The sequence below is a fragment of the Stenella coeruleoalba genome, assembly GCF_951394435.1.
Source record: "Stenella coeruleoalba genome assembly, chromosome: 1".
NCBI lineage: Eukaryota > Metazoa > Chordata > Mammalia > Artiodactyla > Delphinidae > Stenella > Stenella coeruleoalba.
In genome coordinates, this window is record NC_137169.1 from 177202106 (window position 1) to 177225712 (window position 23607).

The following is a 23607-nucleotide window of genomic DNA, read 5'->3' on the forward strand; positions in this document are numbered from 1 at the left end:
TCATTAGCCTCCCAAAAGTTGTATTCGTAATATATTTTAATATGAAAATTAACATGTTAAAAATTAGTAAGTAAAAGGAATACACGAAATCCAGTCACAACTCAAAGGAAGTTATACTTAAGATTTTCACTCTGGTTATTTAAGGTTTTTTTTTTAACTTTTAGATTTTTATAAATTATTAAATAAAATATAGATTCAAATCAACGATCTTGACTTTGCCTTAGTGGAATAACTTTTGGAATTTCAGAACTTTGACTTCTAGAATGAACAAACCTTAAAGGTACAATCTGTATTTAATGGGTCTGATATAAGTATAGCCAAAGTTTTGGATAATCACTATCTCAGAACCAACAAGAACATTCTGACCCCACCATTTGCTATGTGCTCTGTCAACAGTGTGGACAATTATTACTACATGGCACACAAACTACTAGAAGGATAAGAAAGAATTTTACTAAGGGAACTACCCACTATTTTATCACAAATTATGTAGAATAAAATGCTAATTACCTATCTTTTATCTAATTCACAATGAATAGCACTAGCAAAACATAATAAACAACACAAAAAACTGGTAATTGCTCAAACTTTATATAGTTAAATTTGTTCTGTTAAAATTAACAGAAGAAACAAATCTTGGCTATATTTTGATCTTCATACATTTATCCAAACTAAAAACTGAACTTGAAAAAATATCACAAAAGAAAGGCCAGAATGGCAAGAATTTTAGGACAAAAGTCTAACACTGAATAACCTCATCAATGAATCAACTCTTTATTAAAAATTTTATATGGGTGACCCTGTGAAAATAGTTTCAGGAGCAAAAAAATGCAAACTCCTAAAAACCACCATATATAAAAACTTGAGTTGGGCCAAAACCAGATATTCTCTCTGAAAAGCATCGTCTCAGTGGAAATCTGATTTAAATATTGTTTTCTTAAACATGGAGAAAACCCCTGTCAAAATTCGAAGGTTTACGTAACAACAGGGTCCAAATGTCAGTGGCAAAATATTCTATAACCAAGTATTAACTGGCACTGACTGAATTATCTTTCAAACATTACTTTTGAAAGAATTCCTAATAACAATCCAAATACAATGGCAGAATAAGAGCAATATTCTTTCAGTTCTCTGAAAAGTTGTACTAATTTTTATTTTCTCTTTTGTTTAACTTATTAAATGTTCATATAGTGGTTCTCAAACTATAAGAACGTCGAGGGACTTGTTAAAAATTCCAATTCTGGACCCCATGTCCAGAAATTCCGATTTAGATCCAGTGTAGGATCCAGGAATCTGCATTTTTAGCATGCATCCTGAATTAATTTTTTAAGGCATTAGATTTGAGAATCACACCCTGTTCTAAAGATGGTCCTCTCTACTCAAATACATCCAAGGGAGAAAGGGAGACAAGGAGGCAGGAAGACAGAAAAAGACACAAAGACTGATTACAAACCTTTATATGTTGGAGCAGGTGGTGCTGTTGCCACTTTCCTGACCTTTGCTGTCACTGAGCTATCAACATTAACAACCATTACTGGATGCTCAATATGACCCAGATTCTGGCCCTGGTCATTTGTTTCTTCTGAGTGTTCCCACTGTTTCCTAATCCGCTCCTTGAGTTTTTCCAATTTAACATCATGTTGTCGCCGCTTTAGGATATCTAATCTTTGGGAATTACAGGTACTGGTAGAAGACGGAGAAGAATCAGTTAACCGTAACACTTTTGAATCAACATCACGGCCCATGTTACACACAGAAGCCTTCAAAGTGTTCTCACTTCCTTTTGCTCTATTAGGCTTTTCTTCATCACTTCTCATAGGAGCTGCCATCTTAATCAAACATTCAGAATTTTGCAATGCATCAATTGTTGGTCGATCATTTAAAAATCTAACAACTGTATCATTGACGACAAATGACTGGGAGCTCTCAAAATCACAGCAATGTATATTCCGATCTTCCTGACTGCATATCATCCGGTTCCCACTCTCAGGCTTCTCTTCATTAACATCCACACAATATATATGCTTTGACTCTAAATGGCTGGGACTTATGTTGGACGGTGTACCATGGACTTCCCTGTTATTAAAAAATAATTAGCTTTGAATAAAGAGTACAAAAACCAGTCATACAAACTGAATAGAGAACTCTAAGCTAACATTAGAGACCCCAAAATCCTAGAAGTTCCAGTAAGTTAAAAAAAAACAAAATAACTACTATTAAAATTCAGGGCTTCCCTGGTGGCGCAGTGGTTGAGAGTCCGCCTGCCGATGCAGGGGACATGGGTTCGTGCCCCAGTCCGGGAAGATCCCACATGCCGCGGAGCAGCTGGGCCCGTGAGCCATGGCCGCTGAGCCTGCGCATTCGGAGCCTGTGCTCCACAACAGGAGAGGCCACAACAGTGAGAGGCCCGCGTACCGCAAAAAAAAAAAAAAAAAATCAATGCTCAATGCCTCCTGTGTATCAAAGTTTAGATTATGGCAAATAATCTAAATCATAATCTGCATATTATAAAATAAGAAATATGCAAAAGATACATAGAGAGATTTCCTTAAGAACCCCAGAAAACAGGATTACAATCTGACTTTGCATATTCACTGGACACTATTACCAAAATGTACATTTTACTTCTCCATGAAATCTTAGGAACTAGGAAAAAAAGTTCTCAAATTCTGACATTTCATATGTATAACTTCTAAATAATGTACCATATTAGCAAATAGATTGGAAGTTGAAATAAAGTGGAAGTACAGTAAATATTTTCCTCCAAATGAATGTGGTTAGTAAAGTTTAACCTCTCTGAAACACAGACAACTTTTCTGGCAGCTTCAAATTATGTAAAGCATATCTAGAAACACCAGAATAAGCAAAGAAGACTGGACACAGCCAAAGGACATATCACAAAGTCCATGTTCTCTACTCATAAAAACACTAGCAAAAGTATTCCTTCACGAACTATTTTTATTTTACATATCATTCTAATAAGTTATATTTTAGGAACAGAGCAGTTAATTAAAAGGGAGGTTAATGAAGACAAGCCTCAGCAGTAGGAAGAATACATGAAAAACTACCCAACAGGGACTTCCCTGGTGGTGCAGTGGTTAAGAATCTGTCTGCCAATGCAGGGGACACGGGTTCGATCTATGGTCTGGGAAGATCCCACATGCCGCGGAGCAACTTAGCCCATGTGCCACAGCTACTGAGCCTATGCTCTAGAGCCCGTGAGCCACAACTACTGAGCCTGCGTGCCACAACTACTGAAGCCCGCACGCCCTAGAGCCCGCACACTGCAACTACTGAGCCCGCGCACCACAACTACTGAGCCCACGCTTCGCAACTACTGAAGCCCACACCCTCTAGGGCCTGGATGCTGCAACTACTGAGACCTGCACGCCTAGAGCCTGTGCTCCGCAACACGAGAAGACACCGCAATGAGAAGCCTGAGCACCTCAATGAAGAGTAGTCCGTGCTCACCACAACTAGAGAAAGCCTGTGCACAGCAACGAAGATCCAACACAGCCAAAAAATAAATAAATAAATAAATAATTTTTTAAAAAGAAAAGAAAAATAAAAACTACCCAACAAAGTTATAAAAGCAGATAAACCACCATCTGAACCTGCAAGGTCTGAAAGAGTAGCATTTACCACATGTGGCAACTGAGCACTTGAATGTGGTTAGTCCAAACTGAGATGTGCTATAATGTAAATTACATACCAGATTTAAAGATTTAAAACAAAAAAGAATGTAAAACATCTTTGTGTGTGTGTATGTGACTACTAAAAATCTTTAAATTACATATGTGTGGTTCACATTAATGGTTCCATTGTAAGTACTGATCTAAATGTTTCATGTACAGGCATAAAACTCTAAATGCCACAAAAATTCTTAGAGTCATGACTCTATCACAGCATAATATGGTAATTTTGTATCTATTGTGAGTGCACACTGTGTGCATTTTTCTAAGGAGATAGTCCACAGTTTTCATCACATTCTCACTGGGGTCCATGACCCAAAAAACATTAGACCCTGTTCTGAATGGCTGACTATTAAACAAGATGGGGGCTGAGAACTGAGTTCTGTAGCTTCTCTCTGTAGAGATCAAGACTAAATTCAATTATTTTCACTATCTTGACCAGACTGCAACAATTCACAGGTCTAAAATTAGCACATGTAGAGAATAAAATAAAGCATAAAATGGTAGGTTATCTACCATGCTTCAATCTTAAAAAGAACAACTCACCAAAAAAAAAAAAAAAAAAGTAAAGTAATTTCACACAGTCTTTCAATCACTACTCATTAAATATTCACTATACAGTTCTTTCAACTTTTCTATGAATATGAAAATTTTCATAATAAAATGTTGGAAAAAATATCTAGAATACTTAGTAAATAACAGGCATTAAGATAATGCTTTGAGAATAAGACAGATTTACAGTCTTAGATAAACTAATGTAATGGGTAGATATGGAATCAAAATATAATGCCAACATGAAAGTGCTCTTTCAGAGGAAGAGGAAGCACAGAGGAAGGGTTAAATAAGCTGGAGAATGAACTGGGGTAGAAACAGATCTGGCAATGTTTCATACAGTAGGTGATAAAAGAAACTGAATAATTCATTTGTAGGAAACATATTTATTACAGTGGCAGTGGTCTGGAGCAAATATTACTACTTCTTCTCCCCAAATATTCCATCTGTAAAAGAACAGAAAGTCAGCATTTCATAATATAAAAGATTTTGCTTTACCTTTTTGGAAAATGAAAAAGGTAATAATACTAGATCCAGAGTGCTATGAAAAACTGAGAAAATAAACTATACTCTTACTATAAATACTACAGATTAACTCTATTTGATAATTTTTAAAAAACAAAACAAACAAACAAAAAAACACTAACCTGTAAGAAACTAAAGGTTCACGAAATTCCACATGATTAATTTTCTTTACGTTACTCTCCAGGGTGGTAGCTCTGAGAGGACTACGAGATTTCTCTTTTCGTGATTTAGAAGATTTGGAGGTTGGAGCATTAACCCAAGAATCATCCAGGTATCTACCATCTGAAGAAAAAGGAAATCTATGAGAACATATGATATAAAATACGACTGTCTCTGAATGCAGCTAGTATTTAAGAAAATAACTTAGGTATCTATTATTTCTGAAATCCCTGGTTGGATATTATATAAGTAGATGGGAAAAATTCAGGTTAAATTATTACAGTAACTCAACTTATAGAGAAAGACTATATTCTGAGCAAACAATGCAAAATAAAATTCTACATAAAAAATTCCTTTTTGTCAAAAGTTCTGACCCAAAAAAAAAGAAGTATCAGATAAAACCCAAGACTCACAGATTAATAAAAAAGAATCACAGTATCGGTGGAAAGTACTAACCTGCAGGTTTATTCCACTAATTATGCAACCACAGAATTAAATATATGAAAGGTAACCAAAGAAAATATTTACACTGTGTCAATTTATGATAGTATCTCTAAGACAGAATTTTGATTTTAAACCCCAACAAAAAAATATAAATCTTAAGTCAACTAAATTTCAAAGTGATATACCTGTGAATTAAAAAAAAAAAAAGACATTATAACCCTCAAGGCTCAAAATCAAATTCTCATTAACAACATATGAAAACTCACTATCAAAGGTGATGCAGTGGTGCTAAGTCCCTGATCAAAAGATGGTGAAAATGTCATCTACAGTCACTGAATACAAGGCTGCTTCATAACTACTCAGTACCAAAGAAAAAAAACCTAAATGCTGATGAGGTATATAGTCTCTGACAAAAGAACAAGGAAATACATGGGACTATAAGAAGAAATTAAGTTGAAATAAAACATCAAAATTCATATTTAATGTATTTATATCTTTGGAATTAACCTCATACATACCTTTTCTACTTATTTTTCTGGTAGCACTTGCAGAAGATTTCTTGGTATCCATGACAGAATCAAACACAGCTGTACTTGTAGGGGCTACTTCCAATTTGTTTTCAATGTGTCTCAGCTAAAGTTTAAACACCATCAAAACAAACAGGTTAATCCTATTAATTAACCAGCTACCATCAATTTAATTAGTTATTTAAAACTATATTGTCCAACACCTTTCTCCAAAGTAGAAAAATCTTAGGAATGCTTTATTTTAATTTAAAAAAATAGTTTTCCCATTATTTACTACTTAAGCTCTACTAACAACTGGCTCAATGCTGCCCAAATCTGGACAAGAAAATCAAAAAGTCTGTAGAACATCAAGGAGTTTCTATTTGTCCTGTTGACCTATTTTTTTAATCATTGAGTTTTTTAAAAGCAGTAAATTTTCTGACATTGTATGTTGCATATCATTAAGCTACATATTTGTGCATTTCTATATATTTTATGCATTTTACATGCAAAAATGAGGAAAAAACAATTCAGCTAAACTAAAATTTAGGACTATTCAAATATCCACAACTTTTTTTTGGCTGCGTTGGTTCTTCATTGCTGCGCGCGGCCTTTCTCTAGTTGAAGCGAGCAGGGGCCACTCTTCGTTGTGGTGCGCGGGCTTCTCACTGCAGTGGCTTCTCTTGTTGCAGAGCACGGGCTCTAGGCTCACGGGTTTCAGTAGTTGTGGCTTGCAGGCTCTAGAGCACAGGCTCAATAGTTGTGGTGCACGGGCTTAGTTGCTCCGCAGCATGTGGGATCTTCCCAGACGAGGGCTTGAACCCGTGTCCCCTTCATTGGCAGGTGGATTGTTAACCACTGTGCAACCAGAGAAGCCCACCACAATTTTTTATAGTTTTATATCTACAGAATAAGTTTCACAATAAGGACAAAATTCACAAGATAGAATTCAGGTTTCCATACGCTTTACAATTTAAGTTGACTTTTTTTCTTTTTTTTTTTAAGTCGACTTTTGATATTACCACCAATGATTTTAAATAGCATTTTCCCCGCACATGCTTACAGGAGAAAACTTGAAAAAAACAGAAAACAGAAAAAAATAAAATTAAAATCATCAAAATTCCACCACGCAGAGATAGAAACTTTGTGTAAAATTCTGATTTATCTTCTTTCAGATTTTTGCAGTGCAATGTACTCACAAGATTGGAATAATCCTTTATATATTAATAGTTCTGTATCAGACGTTTTCCCCCATTTATATTATGAACCACTTATCCCTAAAAATTCTTTTTAAAAGCCCAATAATTTTTTTGGAAAACAACTATTAACAGTTCAGCTCTAAATTAGTTTAGCTCTAAATTAAACTGGGGATAGAAACTATTCCTATGTTATAGATGTACAATACTCAAGTAGAAGAGAGAGAATATATACTGATTGCTGTATTCACGGGGCCGAAATTTGACTCTGCATTATGACCAAACCTAGGTTATAGTACCTTTTCCAGATTGATTTTCAAACCAGTTCAAAAGATTAGGGGACAGAAAACACCATATTCAGACAGTAAAGAAATAGATAATTCGAACTCAGGTAGAATACAAAAGAAAACAAACAAAATATATATTAGAAGAGTAATTTGCCTAGAGAGCAGATGAAAAAGAAAAAAGGAAAAGGTCTCTCTTTGAAGAAGCTATGTATCACTTGCCAAATTTGGATTTCTAAACTCCAGACAAGATTGGACAGAACATAAATGAGAACATTTGCCCATAATCATGCTTCTTCAGCAGTGCTAAGAGAAAACAGACTGCTATTGCCACAAAAAAAGAGGAGGTAACTCACAGTCCACTCAAGGAAAAGCTGTTCCTTTCATTTCCTGACTCTGAGCCTTTTACATAGACAAAGCCCCACCTTCTAAAATACATTCTATGTTTTAAATCTTCATCTCAACATACCAATTGAGCAAATTTATTAAAGCAGAATAAACAGTACAAATTATCTTAATCTTTTATATGCCATAGTGTTAATGTTTCTGATACTTAGTGTCTTAATTATTGCTTTACTGTCTAATAGTTGTCATTAATGTTCATTTTGTAACACATAGGTAACTTCTTACAGAACTGTTTAACCTTATTTTCTTATCAAAAAAGCACTACAGGAAAAAACTGTAATCTATTCAATCATAACAGGCAATCAATTTTAGACTAGAAAGAAATAAATGGAACCTATAATTACTTACAGCAGCCTTGGTCTGAGAAAGTGCATCCCATGGTGTGGTTATATCTGCTGGGGAATATTGATATTTACTGAATTAGAATCTCTGAAGTGTACCTTGGAATCTGCATTTTAATAGGTCCCAAATGCACTCAAAAGTTTGAGAATCACTTTATTAGGCAGAACTATTCCCCAGCAAGTGCTTTATTATATCGAGCCAAAACATGATTCCTCTCCCATCCTCTAAAGCCAAGCTTCCCAATATAAGGTTTAGTTGTATTAGACACTGATCCCACTAGTCCTTAGGGCAACTGGACTAACACGCCCCCGCCACCTACACTCCATCAGACATCTCTAACAATAAGCAGTATCCTCAGTTTATCCCAATGAGCTGAACAAATACAAAATATAGTATTGTACTGCATTTCATATTATGATATGAAAAGATTGGAAAACTACTCCAGACTTCAATCTACTAGTAGAAACAAGGTAACATCTATTTAGTCTTTCAGGTAACAGCCCTTCAAAGAGTTTAAGTCTATATATTTCCCTTGAGTCATCCTTCTCTAGGATAACTCTTTTCATCTCCTCCAAATGCCCCTCATGTGACGTGATATCCAGATCCCTCACAAACCCAATAATCTTGCTCCAGATATACGCCAGTTTGTCAACGTCCCTCAAAAAATATCATGCCCTAAATTAAAGTTACCCTCAATGCATCATTTAAAAAAAAAAAAGAGTTCAATGAGACTATTATTTTTGTTATCTGTGCACTACAGGTCTATAACTATATTGGGAGCTGTATGATATTTATCAACATTAAGTCAGAATCTGTAAGATATTGTATATAACTAATTTTACATATACTGATTCATTTTTAAAAAGGATGTTTTCCCTTACAAAACAGTTTACTATTGGGTGCCTTTGAATATAAAGTATCTTGTATATTTAAAACAAAATTGAATTTTAAAAATTATTTATCCACTTGTTATAAATCAAAGCATATGGATAATTTTCATTTACTAAATAGCCCAGAATTTTAGGCACATGACCTAAACAAATCATTAAGTTCAGTTTCAAAAAAAAACAAATCATACCTTGAACAGTATCCGTGCTTTGAGAGTTCCTTGGATTTGGTAAAGGCACCTCTTTTGATTTGCTGCTCCTCATCCTGCCAATTTACCTGCAATCACATCATCAGCATTCACTGAAAATCAGTATTATAATATTAGTAAAGAAAATGCCCTATCTTGCCTTTCATGAAAGTCAGAAAAGAATTTTGTCATCTCTTAAAGTTATATCTGTATTCTCTTAAGAGTTCCTGATAATCTAACAACTTTATTTTTGCTTGGAAAACTAAACCATTAAAAATTATATCATGGGCTTCCCTGGTGACCCAGTGGTTAGGGATCTGCCTGCCAATGCAGGGGACATGGATTCGAGCCCTGGTCCGGGAAGATCCCACACGGCACAGAGCAACTTAGCCCACGTGCCACAACTACTGAGCCTGCACTCTAGAGGTCTCAAGCCACAACTACTGAGCCTGCGTGCCACAACTACTGAAGCCGGCGCGCCTAGAGCCTGTGCTCCTCAACAAGAGAAGCCACCGCAATGAGAAGCCTGTGCACCACAACGAAGAGTAGCCCCCGCTCACTGCAACTAGAGAAAGCCTGCACACAATAATGAAGACCCAACACAGCCAAAAATAAATAAATATTTTTTTTAAATTAAAAAAAAAAAGAATCCGCCTGCCAATGCAGGGAACATGGGTTTGAGCCCTGGTCCAGGAAGATCCCACATGCCGTGGAGCAACTAAGCCCGTGCGCCACAACTACTGAGCCCGCATGCCACAACTACTGAAGCCTGTGTGCTTAGAGCCTGTGCTCCACAACAAGAGAAGCCACCGCAATGAGAAACCTGCGCACTGCAACAAAGACTAGCCCTCACTCACCGCAACTAGAGAAAGCCTGTGCATAGCAACGAAGAACCAATGCAGCCAAAAATAGATAAATAAATTATAAATAAATTTTTTAAAAAAAGGAGAGGAGCTTAATTTTCCTCTCGTCGAATGTAAGCTGGACTTAGTGGCTCACTTTTAACAAATCAAATGTGGTGGAAGTGACAGTGTGACTTTCAAGACTAAGTCATAAAAGGCATTGCTTGTTCTCTCTCCCTCTCTCTTAAGGATCCAGCTGCCATGTCATGAGGACAGTCAAGCAGCCCTATGAAGAGGTCCATGTGGCAAAAAAACTGAGGCTTCCTGCCTACAGCCATATGAGTGAACTATCCTGGAAGTGGAGTTAGCCAGCAAGAGATCATCAATACAGTATTATGTCTCATTTTCTCTATTATAAATAACACTGAAATGAACATATTTGTGTACATTAATGCTTATTTGGATCACTTATCTAGAACAGGATCTACAAAGTGTGCTAAAACTGAACTAAAGAATGTACAGAACATGCTACTCTAGAGATCCAATGTTGAACTGTTTTCCAATTTACAATAACATGAACCCAACAGTTTCATTAATATATTTCAATATTAACTATGCTTTTTACTTTTGCTGATTACTAAGGAATATTAATTATATTCCTATTAGGGAAGAATATGGTTGCTTTAATTTGAATTTAGTAGATTGCTAGCAGGACTAAACATTCCGCCATAGATCTTAATCTAAGTTCTTCATCTGTGAATTATCTTTTCTTGTCCTTTGCCCACCTACCTACCAGGATATTAAAGTTTTTCTTAATTTGCTGAGTTCTTACATTATAAATATATTAAACCTTTGTCATATTTGATAAAAATAATTTTCTTCAATGGCAGTTCAATATGGTGAATATTAAAGACCCTAATTTAATTTAAGAAAAGGAAAAGCCTACCTACTAAGTCCAAACACGTAAAACTAAAGGTATAATTAATTTTAAGGGAGTTATTTTCTCCTATAGCAAACAATCCTGGTTTATAAATTTCTCAGAAAAAATTTTCAAAAATGTTCTAAAATACAAATTTTCATAGATAATACAATATGACTCTAAGAAAAGTCAATCTAGGTTTTTAAAAACAGACAGGGGTAGTAGAAAATCTAAAATCAACAAATATGCCAATAGTTAAAAAATTTTCTAACCATACTGTAGAGAACAAATGTACAGACACCAAGGGGGGAAAGCAGGGGTGGGGGGGTGGAATGAATTGGGAGACTGGGATTGACATATATACACTAATATGTATTAAATAGATAACTAATAAGAACCTGCTGCATAAAAAATTAAAATTCAAAAATAAAAAACAAAAATTAATGACAAAGAGCTATCCTTCCAAAGATTAAGTGAAGATTTTATTTAAGTCCAACTCAGCAAAGAAAATTGGGTTCTTAATTATTATTTGGTATCTGTCATATAGATTCTTAATGACTGCATTTTGTTATCTGGTAGCGAAATTTTACTGAAAGTCATTTTCTGATTGACTTGTATTCTATGACATATGAATTATTAAAAAATAAAGATTAATCAGACTTTATTGTATGTAACCAACACTGTGCATATCCCAATCTCTAGCGGCAATGCATATGTGAAAAGATGGTTCCTGCAGACTGTTTCAAACAGGGTACCTGGATTCAACTTGTGTTTTATATGTATGAGAAGTACACTACTTCATAAAACATAAAGTTTTTTTGTAATGAGAAAAAAATTTTCTAACCATAAAAACTTTAATCAGCTACCAACACAGTTAAAAAAATTAACTCACTTTACTCTCCTTCTCACAAAGATACTTGTGGTCTGGCCAAGTGTCAAGTGATAACTAAACAAACATGAGTTATTCTACATTACTAAATAATCTGTCAATGATGTGACAAAAGTTTTCTTTGGGCAGACTTCACTTTAAAATTAAAATAAATGCAGGCTTCCGTGGTAGTGCAGTGGTTAAGAATCTGCCTGCCAATGCAGGGGACACGGGTTTGAGCCCTGGTCTGGGAAGATTCCCACATGCCACAGAGCAACTAAGCCTGTGCACCACAACTACTGAGCCTGCACTCTAGAGCCCACGCGCCACAGCTACTGAGCCTGCGTGCCACAACTACTGAAGTCTGTGCACCTACAGCCCTTGTTCTGCAACAACAGAAGCCACCGCAATGAGAAGCCCACGTACTGCAATGAAGAGTAGCCCCCGCTCACCGCAACTAGAGAAAGCCCATGTGCAGCAACAAAGACCCAAAGCAGCCAAAACAAAAAGACAACAATCATTTTAAAGCAGAAGCCAAAATTACAGACCTCTTAACACTCTGGGGGATGACCATGAGGGCAGTTAATAGGTAATAATCATAGCTAATATTTTCCGTGTTTCTTCTATGTGGGCCAAGGGCTATACTGTTTTCCAGACACTATTTCCAATCTCATGTGGCAACTATCCCTATATTCATTGTACTGATGAAGAAAGAGTATCAGACAGACTATGCAACTAGTCCAACGTCATTAAGGTAATGAGACAGAACTGGAAATTAAATCTAGATCTCTCTCTCTCTCTCAAACCTCTGAAAGCCTCTGATGGTCATTCATATAATGGCAGTCATTGGCATATAGATGGTATAGATGGTAGCCTTGGGCATAGATGAAGTTACCCAGGGAGAAAGTATAGTTTTAGAGAAGAAAAGAGCCCAAGGTCAAACCCTCTTGCACCTCAAGATTTAAAAGAGAAGGACTAGCTAGCAAAGGAGATTGAGAAAGAGAAGTAGAGAAGTGGTGGAAATCAGAGTGAGTGTATGGAAGCCAAGGGAGAAGAGTATTTCAAGAGAGTGGTCAAACATGCTGCCAAAAGGCCAAGCAGGTTGAGGGCTTGTTATTTGAAAATGCCCATTAGGTTTAGAGATAAAGAGGTCTTTGGTGATTTTAGTGAGAGCTAAATGTGGAGAAATGGGGGTGGCAACCACACTGTAATTGAAGAATGACTGAAAAGTACCTTCTAAGTGGAAACTGAATGTATTCAACCAATTTTTTTGAGAAGTTTGTGAAGGAAAAAGAGAGCAGTAATGGAGGAGGGTGTTGGATTGAGGGTTTTTTTGTGTTTGTTTTAAGTAAGAAGACTTAATCGATTAAGTATAAATGCTGATAGGAAGAATCTCAGGGAGGGAAGGAGGCTAGAGATATACGAGAGAAAATATAATTGATGGTTGAACTTTCTTGAGAGAAACTGGAGGCGAGGAAATCTTGAAACAGGCGAAGTATTCTTATAGTTCCTTTCCTCCAAAAGTTACTTTTTCTGTTCTTTTTCCATTCTCCCTGTTTATGAACTCTTAGCCTACATAATAAGAGGGCAATTTCTCAGCTCTGGTTAGTTTTCTCTGAGCCTTTGTACTTCTGTTATGAGGTCAATATTTTGGTGATTCATGAAGTGTGGACTCCTTGGCTTTATGTTTGCTAGCAAGTAAATAGTTTTATGAAGTTGCATCCTTACTTGATTTATAGGTGTTCCTCCTTTTTATTTATATCACTTTTAACTGGATTCTTTTTATATCATTTATCATAGCTTTAGTGAAATTGTGTTTCCATTCTCTGTGGCAAATTAGAGTCATCCTTAGCTAACTTTTAGAAGTCAGTTAGGTCCCTCCCGCACCACCACTCCCCACTGCTTTTGCAGCCCTCTCCTTGCCATACGCACACATAAGCCATTTTTATATTTTGAGCCATTGTTTGGAGCTTTTATTTATATTTTACATGATGCAAATAGAACCCTGTCAAATACAGGTTCTTTTTTAGTTCTTGTGATATCCGACTTTAGTCTGAACAAAGCAGTATTGTTCATTTATGCTTTGACTTTTACCTGAAACAACTTGTTTCTCTACAAGATGCCAGTTAAACTCACTGTAAAATGGTCACTAAAATAAAACTCTGAGTCACATAAATAACAAAAGTATTCTTAGGCTTTCTGAAAATTAAGTTCGCAGTATAGTAAGGAGGCAAAGTGCAAGACAGTGATATAGATCCTGTGTTACTGGTTTCTGAAACTATGGTCAGATCTTATCTCTGATAACCTAACCCACATAACCAACTGCTTATTCAGAAATCTCAAAGACACATCAAACTCATCATCTCCAAAAGCCAAGTCATGATTATTCCCAAAAAACAAACTTGAGGTATTCCCTATCACACCCCAGTTGCACAAGTAAGAAATATCCACAAGAGGTGATTGATTATACTATATGACCTCTAAGATCCTTTTCCCCTTTGAATTTAATAATCTATACCACCAATTCTCAGAGCGTGGTCCAGGCATCCTTGAGGGTCTATGAGACCCTTTCAAGAATGTCTTTAAAATCAAAACTATTTCCATGATAACATTAAGACATTATTTGTCTTTTTCACTCTCATTCTCTTAGGAGTGTGTATAGTGGAGTTTCCCAAAGGCTCCATGACATATGATACCACAACAGACTGAATACAGAAGCCGATATGAGAATCCAGATGTCTTCTATTAAGCCAGGCATTATAAAGATTTGAAAAATATCAAACAATGCCACTCTTCTCACTAAATTTTTTTTTGTTTTGGAAAATATAGTTAGTTTTTACTTTAAAAATTGTGTATTAATATGATACAGTTTATGGTTATTTTAAATAAACTAATAAATATGTTTAAAGTTTCTAATACAACAAATATCAACAGATACAGTCCACATAAAAGCTCTTTGAGTTTTCAATAACTCAAGAGTATAAAATGCCTCCTTGACACCAAGAAGTTTGACAAACTCTGATCTATACCTATCATATGTATATACAAATAAGATATGACATTTTGAAATAGCCAATTCTCAAGTATCTTCAAGCAGCAAATTTTCCTTTCACATTTATTGACAGTGCTCTCATTCAGTCACATAGACTCATTCAGCTCAATTATTTATTGGGCTCCTACTATGTGCAGGTACTGGCGATGAAAAATGAAAGAAACGACTTCGTTCTGGCTCTCCCAGAGTTATTTTAACTTTGCTTCTGTTCTCTCATCTTTATCAGACCCGATGTAACAACCATCTATGCCTGAAAGGCTGAAAAGAAACAACCCTGCAACAGTCATACTATCTAGTCTCAATATAAAATGGACAAATTTAGTAGGGACCAGGCTAGGAAAAGTGGAAAACATTCCGGCTCTAAAACAGACCTACTACACTGTTCCATGTAAATTCTCAGAATAACCAATACTCCCATAATATGGTATACAAAAACAAATGACCTGAGAATTAGCCTCACCTCTTTTTACGTATAAAATACAAACCTCAACAACTACTTTTTAACAATTAAGAATGACCTCCTATAATCCAGGAAACCCAGAAGAAACTATAACATCTGGCACCAGCTTGGCCTCTGGTGTATAGGAGACTGGATAGGGATCACAGAGAACACAATGTCCCCCACTGATATGAAATGAAGAGCTAAACTAGAGCCTGATTAAAGGTACCCCTAGTCTTTTACTTAAAAAAAACCTAAAAATAGGAGCCTATACTTTGTTTACCCTCTATCTAGTTATCCTGAATATTTACTCTTCTAAATTAATCTCAAGGAATATATCCTTATAAATGTGTCTTATAGTGCAAGTCAGGATTATTTTTTGTCCCAAAAGTATGAAATTTTCACTACAAAAGCTTCCCTGATACAGAAGAAACCATTAACACTGGTTAACTCTGCGGAGAGGGACTGAGGATCCAAGAAAGGAAGCAGATTTTCCAGTGGATATGTTTTCGAATTTTTAAAAGCAGATACATTTATCACGTTTCAAGGAAAAAAACAAGGAAAAATAATTTTGAGAAGTTTCCTTCAACATTCAATAACTTAGCTAATTTAGAGGCTGTTAAGGAAACAAATATAACAACTTTTTCTTTCACTGGAAGCCGCTGTATAGTTGCTCCCACTTTATCTTTCCTCTTACCGCCCCACCTCCATACTATTATTTACATATCTGTCTCTTACATGTCACTGTGGGGACGATGTTTTATTCCTCTTTATATCCCTAGTCCATGCACAGTACACAGCACCCACTAGGTGCTCCAGACCTGTCTGCTGAATGATTGTCCCATTGATAAATCTCAAGAATCCAATTCTCAAATGCAAACAGGGCAAAAAAACCCCACAGATATTTCATATATGAAGAGGTTAACCACTGGTAAGCAAAAAATTTCTTTCATGGTAACATGTAAAAAAACAATAAGTAAAATAATAGTTATACGTGTACATATGCATTTTATGTTTCAAAATAAGCCCAAAACTAAAAAGAAATTCTTTAAAAAAATACTCTTATTTTATAGATTTAGACATGAAAATCATGAATGAAATGAAGCCAGTTAAATGAAGCCAGTGCTATTACTCATGATTTTTAAATCTAGTTTTTAGGGACTTCCCTGGTGGCGCAGTGGTTAAGAATCCACCTGCCAATGCAGGTGACACGGGTTCGAGCCCCGGTCCAGGAAGATCCAACATGCCGCAGAGCAACTAAGCCCGTGAGCCACAACTACTGAGCCTGCGCTCTAGAGCCCACAAGCCACAACTACTGAGCCCACGTGCCACAACTACTGAAGCCAGGGAGCCTAGAGCCCATGCTCCACAACAATAGAATCCACTGCAATGAGAAGCCCACGCACCGCAACAAAGAGTAGACCCTGCTCACCACAACTAGAAAAAGCCTGCACACAGCAACAAAGACCCAACGCAGCCAAAAGTAAGTAAATAAGCAAACAAACATGGTTGCTTAAGGAAAGTAGGATGTAGGTTTTAAAAAATCAATCAATCAATCTAGTTTTTAAAAGGGAGAGATGCCATGATTCCAAAGGAGCTTTTACAAGTCCATTTACAACAACAACAAAAACTTTAAGTGGTTAACTTTTTAAAAAATCACCTAACCTCAAATTTATCAAAGATAAATCCGACTCTTCTGGTTGCAAAAATATCCTTCCATCTATAAAAAGATCTCCTTTACACCATTATTTCTCTATAGAATTTTAAATGATTCATCATACAAGAAAGCGTAGCATCTACACAACTTTTCAGAGATTCATCTATATTGTTTTAAGTGTAGTCCAACTTCATTTATAACTAATCAGAGAACAAAGCATATTAGAGCTGGAAGTTAGGGGTCATCTAATCTCATGTTTTTCAAATATGTAGTTATGGTACCACATAGTAGATCAAAAAGAATCAATCTGGTACGTTAGAGCCTGCATTTTTTAATGAAACCAAATAAAACTGAATTGAAAATATCAGGGTGTATTGAAAGCAGCAAGGGTATTTTTTAGGTGAAACTTTCATTTCATTTTATATATAGATATATATATATCTATGTATATTATGTTCCCATGGAAAATCTATTTTTTACTATGGGTGTCCTAGTCAAAAGAGTTCAAGAGGTTCCCAAGCTTTCTCAGTTCACAGAACCCTTAGTGTCTCAGTAATTTTTTCATAGTGCCCACAGGCCAAAAAATTACCTAACAGTTCCATTTATTAGGTAGTTAGGTCCATATAACCTAGTAAGTATTTATGTCCTAACAACTTAGTAGCAGCTTGAAAAATACATATAAATTAAAAGAAATCTTTTAATTACTAAATAACCACAATTACTTATTAATGGGATGTGTGCACCTAAAAGACATTACATAATTTCTCAGACCTTGAAATCACTTTGGACACAGCCACTTTCATTTACTGTTTCACACTGATTTCTGCACAGAACTTTCTTTTAATCACAGCAACCCCCAAAACCTAGCTTTTTGAAGACATAACTGTCATTGAAAGGAATGTGGCACAATCTCATGCACAGTACCTCAAACTAATAGTTTAAGCAGTGGTCTCACAGACGTCAAATATCCCACAGATAACCCACAGTTGTCGAATATTAGTTTCCCTCAAAAATTTAAAAATATTCAACAGTGCCCATGTGAGTTTACTACGGTGCTCCCAGGTACCTCATGGCACGGTCTTGGGATCCTGGGTTTACAAAACACTGATCTAGCCTACGTGCTTACTTTGTAAATTAAGAAATAAGACGTAAGGTCACAAAGCTAGAATAAAAATAAATACATTCATCAGGAATTTTCATAGATTAATTTTAACCTTCCCTCAACAAAAGTTTTGAAACAGAATCTAATCATGTGATATTCTGTGGATGAACTCTGTAGCTCTCTGAAAAACTATATTCAAAACTATATTATGTGACTGTATAATAGTAGAAAAATTCTGCCTCAATATTTTCTTTTTCAGAAAAAAGAGTTTCAAAAATGATAATGCCACTTACAATAAACAACACAAAAGTGCCTAAAGTAAAGAAAAAAGGAAAGTCATCCACTCTCCCAGCAATAAACACAGCTAATAGTTTAATGTCTATCCTTACAGAGCCCTTCCTATGCACATACAAAATCAAAACAAAATCAAACTACATTTCTTTGCCTATGTATTTAACACTGAATCATATTGCACAGTGTAGTACAACTTATTTTTTTCACTCAATATTATATCATGAACATTCTTCCTTGTCAGAACATAATAATAATTACAAACACCTATGTGGTATTTACTTAGGGCTTAAATATTAACTCATTTAATTCTCACAACAGCCCTGTCAGGTGAGAACTATAATTATATCCACTTTATAGATGAGTTTAAGTAACCTGCTAATGGTCACAGCTAATAAATGGTTAGGATTTGAACCCAGAAAGTTGGCTGCATGGTTCCTGTGCTCAAAGAAACACTCAGCTACTTCTCATCAAGTAAATATATCTATCCCTCAATCTATTAACAAGTGCATTGTATGTCACAGCATAAATATACTGTAATTTTAACTATTCCCCTACCAACAAACATTTAGGATTTTTTTTTGTTACTTATAAATGTTGTAGACATTTATTTGTAATAATGCGAAAATGAACATCCTTATAGATTTGTTCTAGAGCTCTTGTGTTAAATTTTCTGTGAGGTAAACTCCTAAAAATGAAATGACTCTATCAAAGAATATGTGCACTTTTAATTTTGATAGGTGATGCCAAATTTCCTTCCAGAAACAGTTGCACCAATTTATAGTCCCAATGACAGAGGAGAAGTTTGAGATTCATATTTAGGTTAAAAAATATTTTGGGGGGCTTCCCTGGTGGCGCAGCGGTTAAGAACCCACCTGTCACTGCAGGGGACATGGGTTTAGCCCTGGTCCAGGAAGATCCCACATGCCACGGAGCAACTAAGCCCATGTGCCATAACTACTGAGCCTGCACTCTAGAGCCCAGAAGCCACAACTACTGAGCCCACGTGCCACAACTACTGAAGCCCATGCGCCTGGAGCCCATGCTCCGCAACAAGAGAAGCCACCGCATTGAGAAGCCCGCGCATCACAACGAAGAGTAGCCCCTGCTCACCGCCAACTAGAGAAGGCCCGCGCGCAGCAATGAAGATCCAACACAGCCAAAAATAAATAAATAAATATTTGATTCATGAAGAGTGAGGCCTGTTTTTTGAGTTTTTAGTTAACACTTACATAGAAGAGATTGCCAGTTGTTCACAATTATCCTCTGATTTGATAATTATCTTCATATTAAACAAATGTAGACTTCACAGCTGTATAGTGGAGTCTTCATCCAGTTATGAAATCAACTATGGGTGAGATATTTCCTCCATATGAACTCTGTTTACTTACATATAAAACGTGGGAATTGGACTAGCTAGCCTTTAAGATTTAAAACTCCCAATGCTGTAATTAAAAGAGACTTAAAATTATTACAAGCCTATAATTATAGTACTAGTATAACAGGTCAGGGTCTTAAAGCTTCCATTTTCTTTAAATTACAATAACTATTGTCAGAACATCTAAGCAAATCATTAAAATAGTCAATAAAGTTTTCAGGATCTACCTGTGGCTTATTCTCAGCAACCTTTTAATACCAGTCTGTCATTCCCCTGCCACCTAGCAAACTTGACTTTATCTATGGACTATATTCCTAAGAAGAGTTGATGTGTGCCTAGGAACCATGAACTAGTGTTTTGTTTTGTTTAAATACTATGCCAAGACCACTCTCTAGTCAATTTATTCAGCCAATATTTATTGACTATTTTACTATGTGCTAGGCACTGGGTGCACAACAGTTAATAGACAATCTCTGCCATCATGGAACTTACACACTAGATGAAAAAGGCAAATAATAACCCAAAGTAACCACTAGCAAATGTGAAGTTATACTTGTGATAACGAACAAAAATATTAATGCAAAAAAACCTATGCAATCTTTTGATTATTCAGGTTTCGGGAGTGATTTGTGACACTAGAAATTGACTTTGTAAAAAAAAGTCAATAAAGAAAATGACTTCACGACTTGCCCCACAAGGCAAAAATAGCAATCACAAGTATAGATGGTAAGTTAACTTTTTAAATCATCAATTCTATAATAAAATCACCAAGATGTCCCTACTTTTCAGTTATGCTGCTGACCATGTGGCTTGAATATTTGTTGTAGCTAACCAAGAATATAAACGATCTGAAGTACTAAAGATGACAGGTACTTTGTTATAAAGCAGAAACTAACACACCATTGTAAGGCAATTATACCCCAATAAAGATGTTAAAAAAAAAAAAAAAGATGACAGGACTCTGAGTATCCAAACAAAATGAGAGATGACAAATTAACTACAATTTCTTAAGAACACTGTTCAAGCAAAAAGTACATACAGAAGTAGAGCAATTCACTACAATAATTCATGGCTTGTTACTAATTAACATAATGCTATGAAAATACTAATGGTTTTAAAGTACCGACAGTTATCCACGTAAGGAACTAGTGGCTTGTCACAATCTTTTAGATTTTAAAAAACCAAATGCCAGAAGTATCTATATTAATATTCAATTTTAAATAAAACTAATTCTATGACGTTAACTAGACGTGATCACTTTGCAATAAATACAAAGGTCGAATCATTATGCTATACGCCTGAAACCAGTATGTCAATAAAAATAAAGAAAAATTTTAAAGTCTTAGATCATCTGTGGAAATAAGACCATCATTCACATAAATAAATGAACTTCCTTGTTCATTTATTTATTCCTTGTCAATTTCCACAACTACAAAATAAGGACATTTGTCAAATCTACCTCACAAAATTGCTCTGAGCACTAAATAATTTATGTAGAGGCACACCAAAAAATGATGTAAGTTATTTTAGACAGCAGTTTCTTTTTGCTCCCACTATGACTTACAGCTATTTAACAAACAACAAAATTCGTTAGATAGGGACTTCATCTCCTTTCTTCTGTCCATGATATGGTAAAAGTGTTATAAAATGGTCAAAAGACTAGCAATCAGACCATTAGAAAAAAATTCTAAACTTCATAACTCATAAATTAATTACCCCACAGGAGGCTGGCTGTTCAAGTATTAATGCTCTTACATAACACTACGCACCAATATATCTCAGAGAATCAGAAAAATTCTTCAACATATGTATGAAATTGTATACATACTATAACTCACCATTATTACAAACACAAGCCATGCTACTCACTATGAAAAGTTGAGATACATATGTATTTATCCACACATACAATGTATTCTAGCTTGATGTTTATGTATCTGATTAAAGTATCTTAAATGCAATGCAATGACGGTTCAATGGTTCAGATTTATTTTATTACACTGAACGGAGTTTGTAAATTTAGCACACCAAAACTAATTATTACATACCCATGGGCTTAAAGCAACTTCTACCATAGGTCTAACAACCAATCCCCCAAAGTCACAATCTCATGTTATTAGCAGCACATTGCCTTGTTTAAACACAATATTTTAAAGTAAGAAATTATTTTAATGGAGAGTATTTTAATTGCTCTACAAACCTTTTCAAGCTCTTACTAGGCCTGCCTAAAATAGCCATTCTTTAAAAACCCTTAAAATACAGGGCTGGAGGAGGTATCGTTAACATGGCAACATAACCATTAACGACTTTTCCAAATTCAAAACGAGGATCACCATCAAAACAAAACAATCAGGTGGAGTACAGACGTGGATACTGATCACTATTCCTGACAACGTGTTTTTTCCTATATGGAGGATTTACTGCTACACAAAAACCACATCAAAATCTATACCTATGTGCAACCTCCTATCCGAAAAGCCAGCCAAATTCCAACCCATATTTGTGACATTAGCTAAATATCATTTAGCATGTTAGGCTACACTTCAAAGAGGCCAGGGTAAAATAGTGACAACTTTCAAAGCGTACAAGCTTTTTAAATCTCCCCCTACATCACTTGTGAATAAATGGACAGACTACATTCAGCAGCTGCCAAAGAAGATCAAAGTTTTCCCTATGCTTGAAAATGTTTATCCCCACCAAAAAGGAACAGAAACTAGTCATCCTTGCCACTGGAGCCAGTTCCCCGGGATTTCCCAAAATACGCCAGATATCCAAATGAAGAAGAGACACTTCTCCGGAGAGCAAGGGCGAGAGGTATCTCACACCTTTTGCAGAAGAGAGGAGGGGCGAGGGAGTGGGGGACAGGCACTGGCAGATAAGGAAGGAAATCCCGTCTACTGCAGGCACCGGTGGGACCTGAAACCTAGGTCTCAGAATGGCCCTCCTAGCAAAGCCTAGGACCCAGGGAGGCTCCTCGAGGGGGACGCCAGACTGGGCCAGAGCTCCTGGCGCCCCGCCCCGCCTCCCCCGCCGACCCGGGACCGCGGACAGAGGCAGCGAAGGCTAAGCGAGCATCCGCGGTCCCAGCCAGGTCCTCCCGCAGCTCACCTGAGAGTGTCGCCTCCGCCCTCGGCCCCCACGGTGCATCCCGCGGGGCCTGGCGGAGGGTGCAGTGACGCCGCCCCGACCGGCCCCAGGGCTGCCCGGCCCTGGCCTCCCCGCTCCGGGGACGCACCGGGTGCCCGCCTCGCACCGGCTCCCGGGATCCGCGGGTCTGCAGAGAAGGAAGGAGAGGCAGAAAGGTTGCCTCCCCTCCCCCACAGCAAGCCACCCCCTGAGCTGCGGCTCTCTGCAGTTCCCTCTGGCGCAGGTCTGGCCCGGCTCCCCCGCCCGGGAGTCACTTCAGCAGCGGCGGCCCAGTCGCCATTACAGCCCAACAACTGACACGGAGGAGGAGCGGCGCCAGCGGCAGTGGCGGTGGCGGCGGCGCGAGGCAGGGCGGGAGCAGTGGGGGGGCGGGGGGGTGTGTCCAGGCAAAACTCGCGAGAAGTGTCCCGAGTCAGTTCCAGAGGAATGCAACCTTCGGTTAGGGCCGTGCTAAGTGTGGCCAAAAGGCGAGTGTGAGATAAAACGAGGAGAGGAAGCTCGAGGGCGCCATGTTTGGTGTGGCGAAGGTTGAGCCTTGCAGGTCTTGGGAGGAGCCTAAGTAGATCCGCAGCGGAGACCTTCCCCTCACCCCCCGCCCCCCCCCCAGCCCTCTTTCATGTAAGTGGGCCTTTTGGCTGCGCATTTCACCCCCGGCCGAAAAAAAGCAAGCTGGGGTTATGACAAGGATAAGCTCGAAGTCTGAAAATTGCAGCTTCTCAGTGTTTATGATGT

General features: G+C 37.0%; 1 protein-coding gene across 9 annotated transcripts in view; it reads right to left on the reverse strand.

Moving 5' to 3' along the window:
• CEP350 (centrosomal protein 350) overlaps positions 1-23242 on the reverse strand; it is a 139231-nt gene extending 115989 nt beyond the window's left edge. For 6 of the 9 annotated variants that reach the window (XR_013824898.1, XM_079903280.1, XM_079903278.1 and 3 more), the window contains exons 1-6: positions 22837-23242; positions 9184-9269; positions 8112-8158; positions 5891-6005; positions 4892-5051; positions 1454-2076 (exon numbers count right to left, since the gene is read on the reverse strand). Coding sequence is in view for 8 of the 9 variants with exons in the window: in XM_079903280.1 (XP_079759406.1) it covers positions 1454-2076; positions 4892-5051; positions 5891-6005; positions 8112-8158; positions 9184-9256 (1018 nt within the window). In the remaining variant the exon portion in view is untranslated. Of the gene's footprint in view, positions 1-1453; positions 2077-4891; positions 5052-5890; positions 6006-6449; positions 6622-8107; positions 8159-9183; positions 9270-22836 lie in introns of those variants that run through there. The other 3 variants (XM_079903274.1, XM_079903279.1, XM_079903276.1) reach the window with 3 other exon arrangements.
• Between the last annotated feature and the right edge of the window lie 365 nt (positions 23243-23607).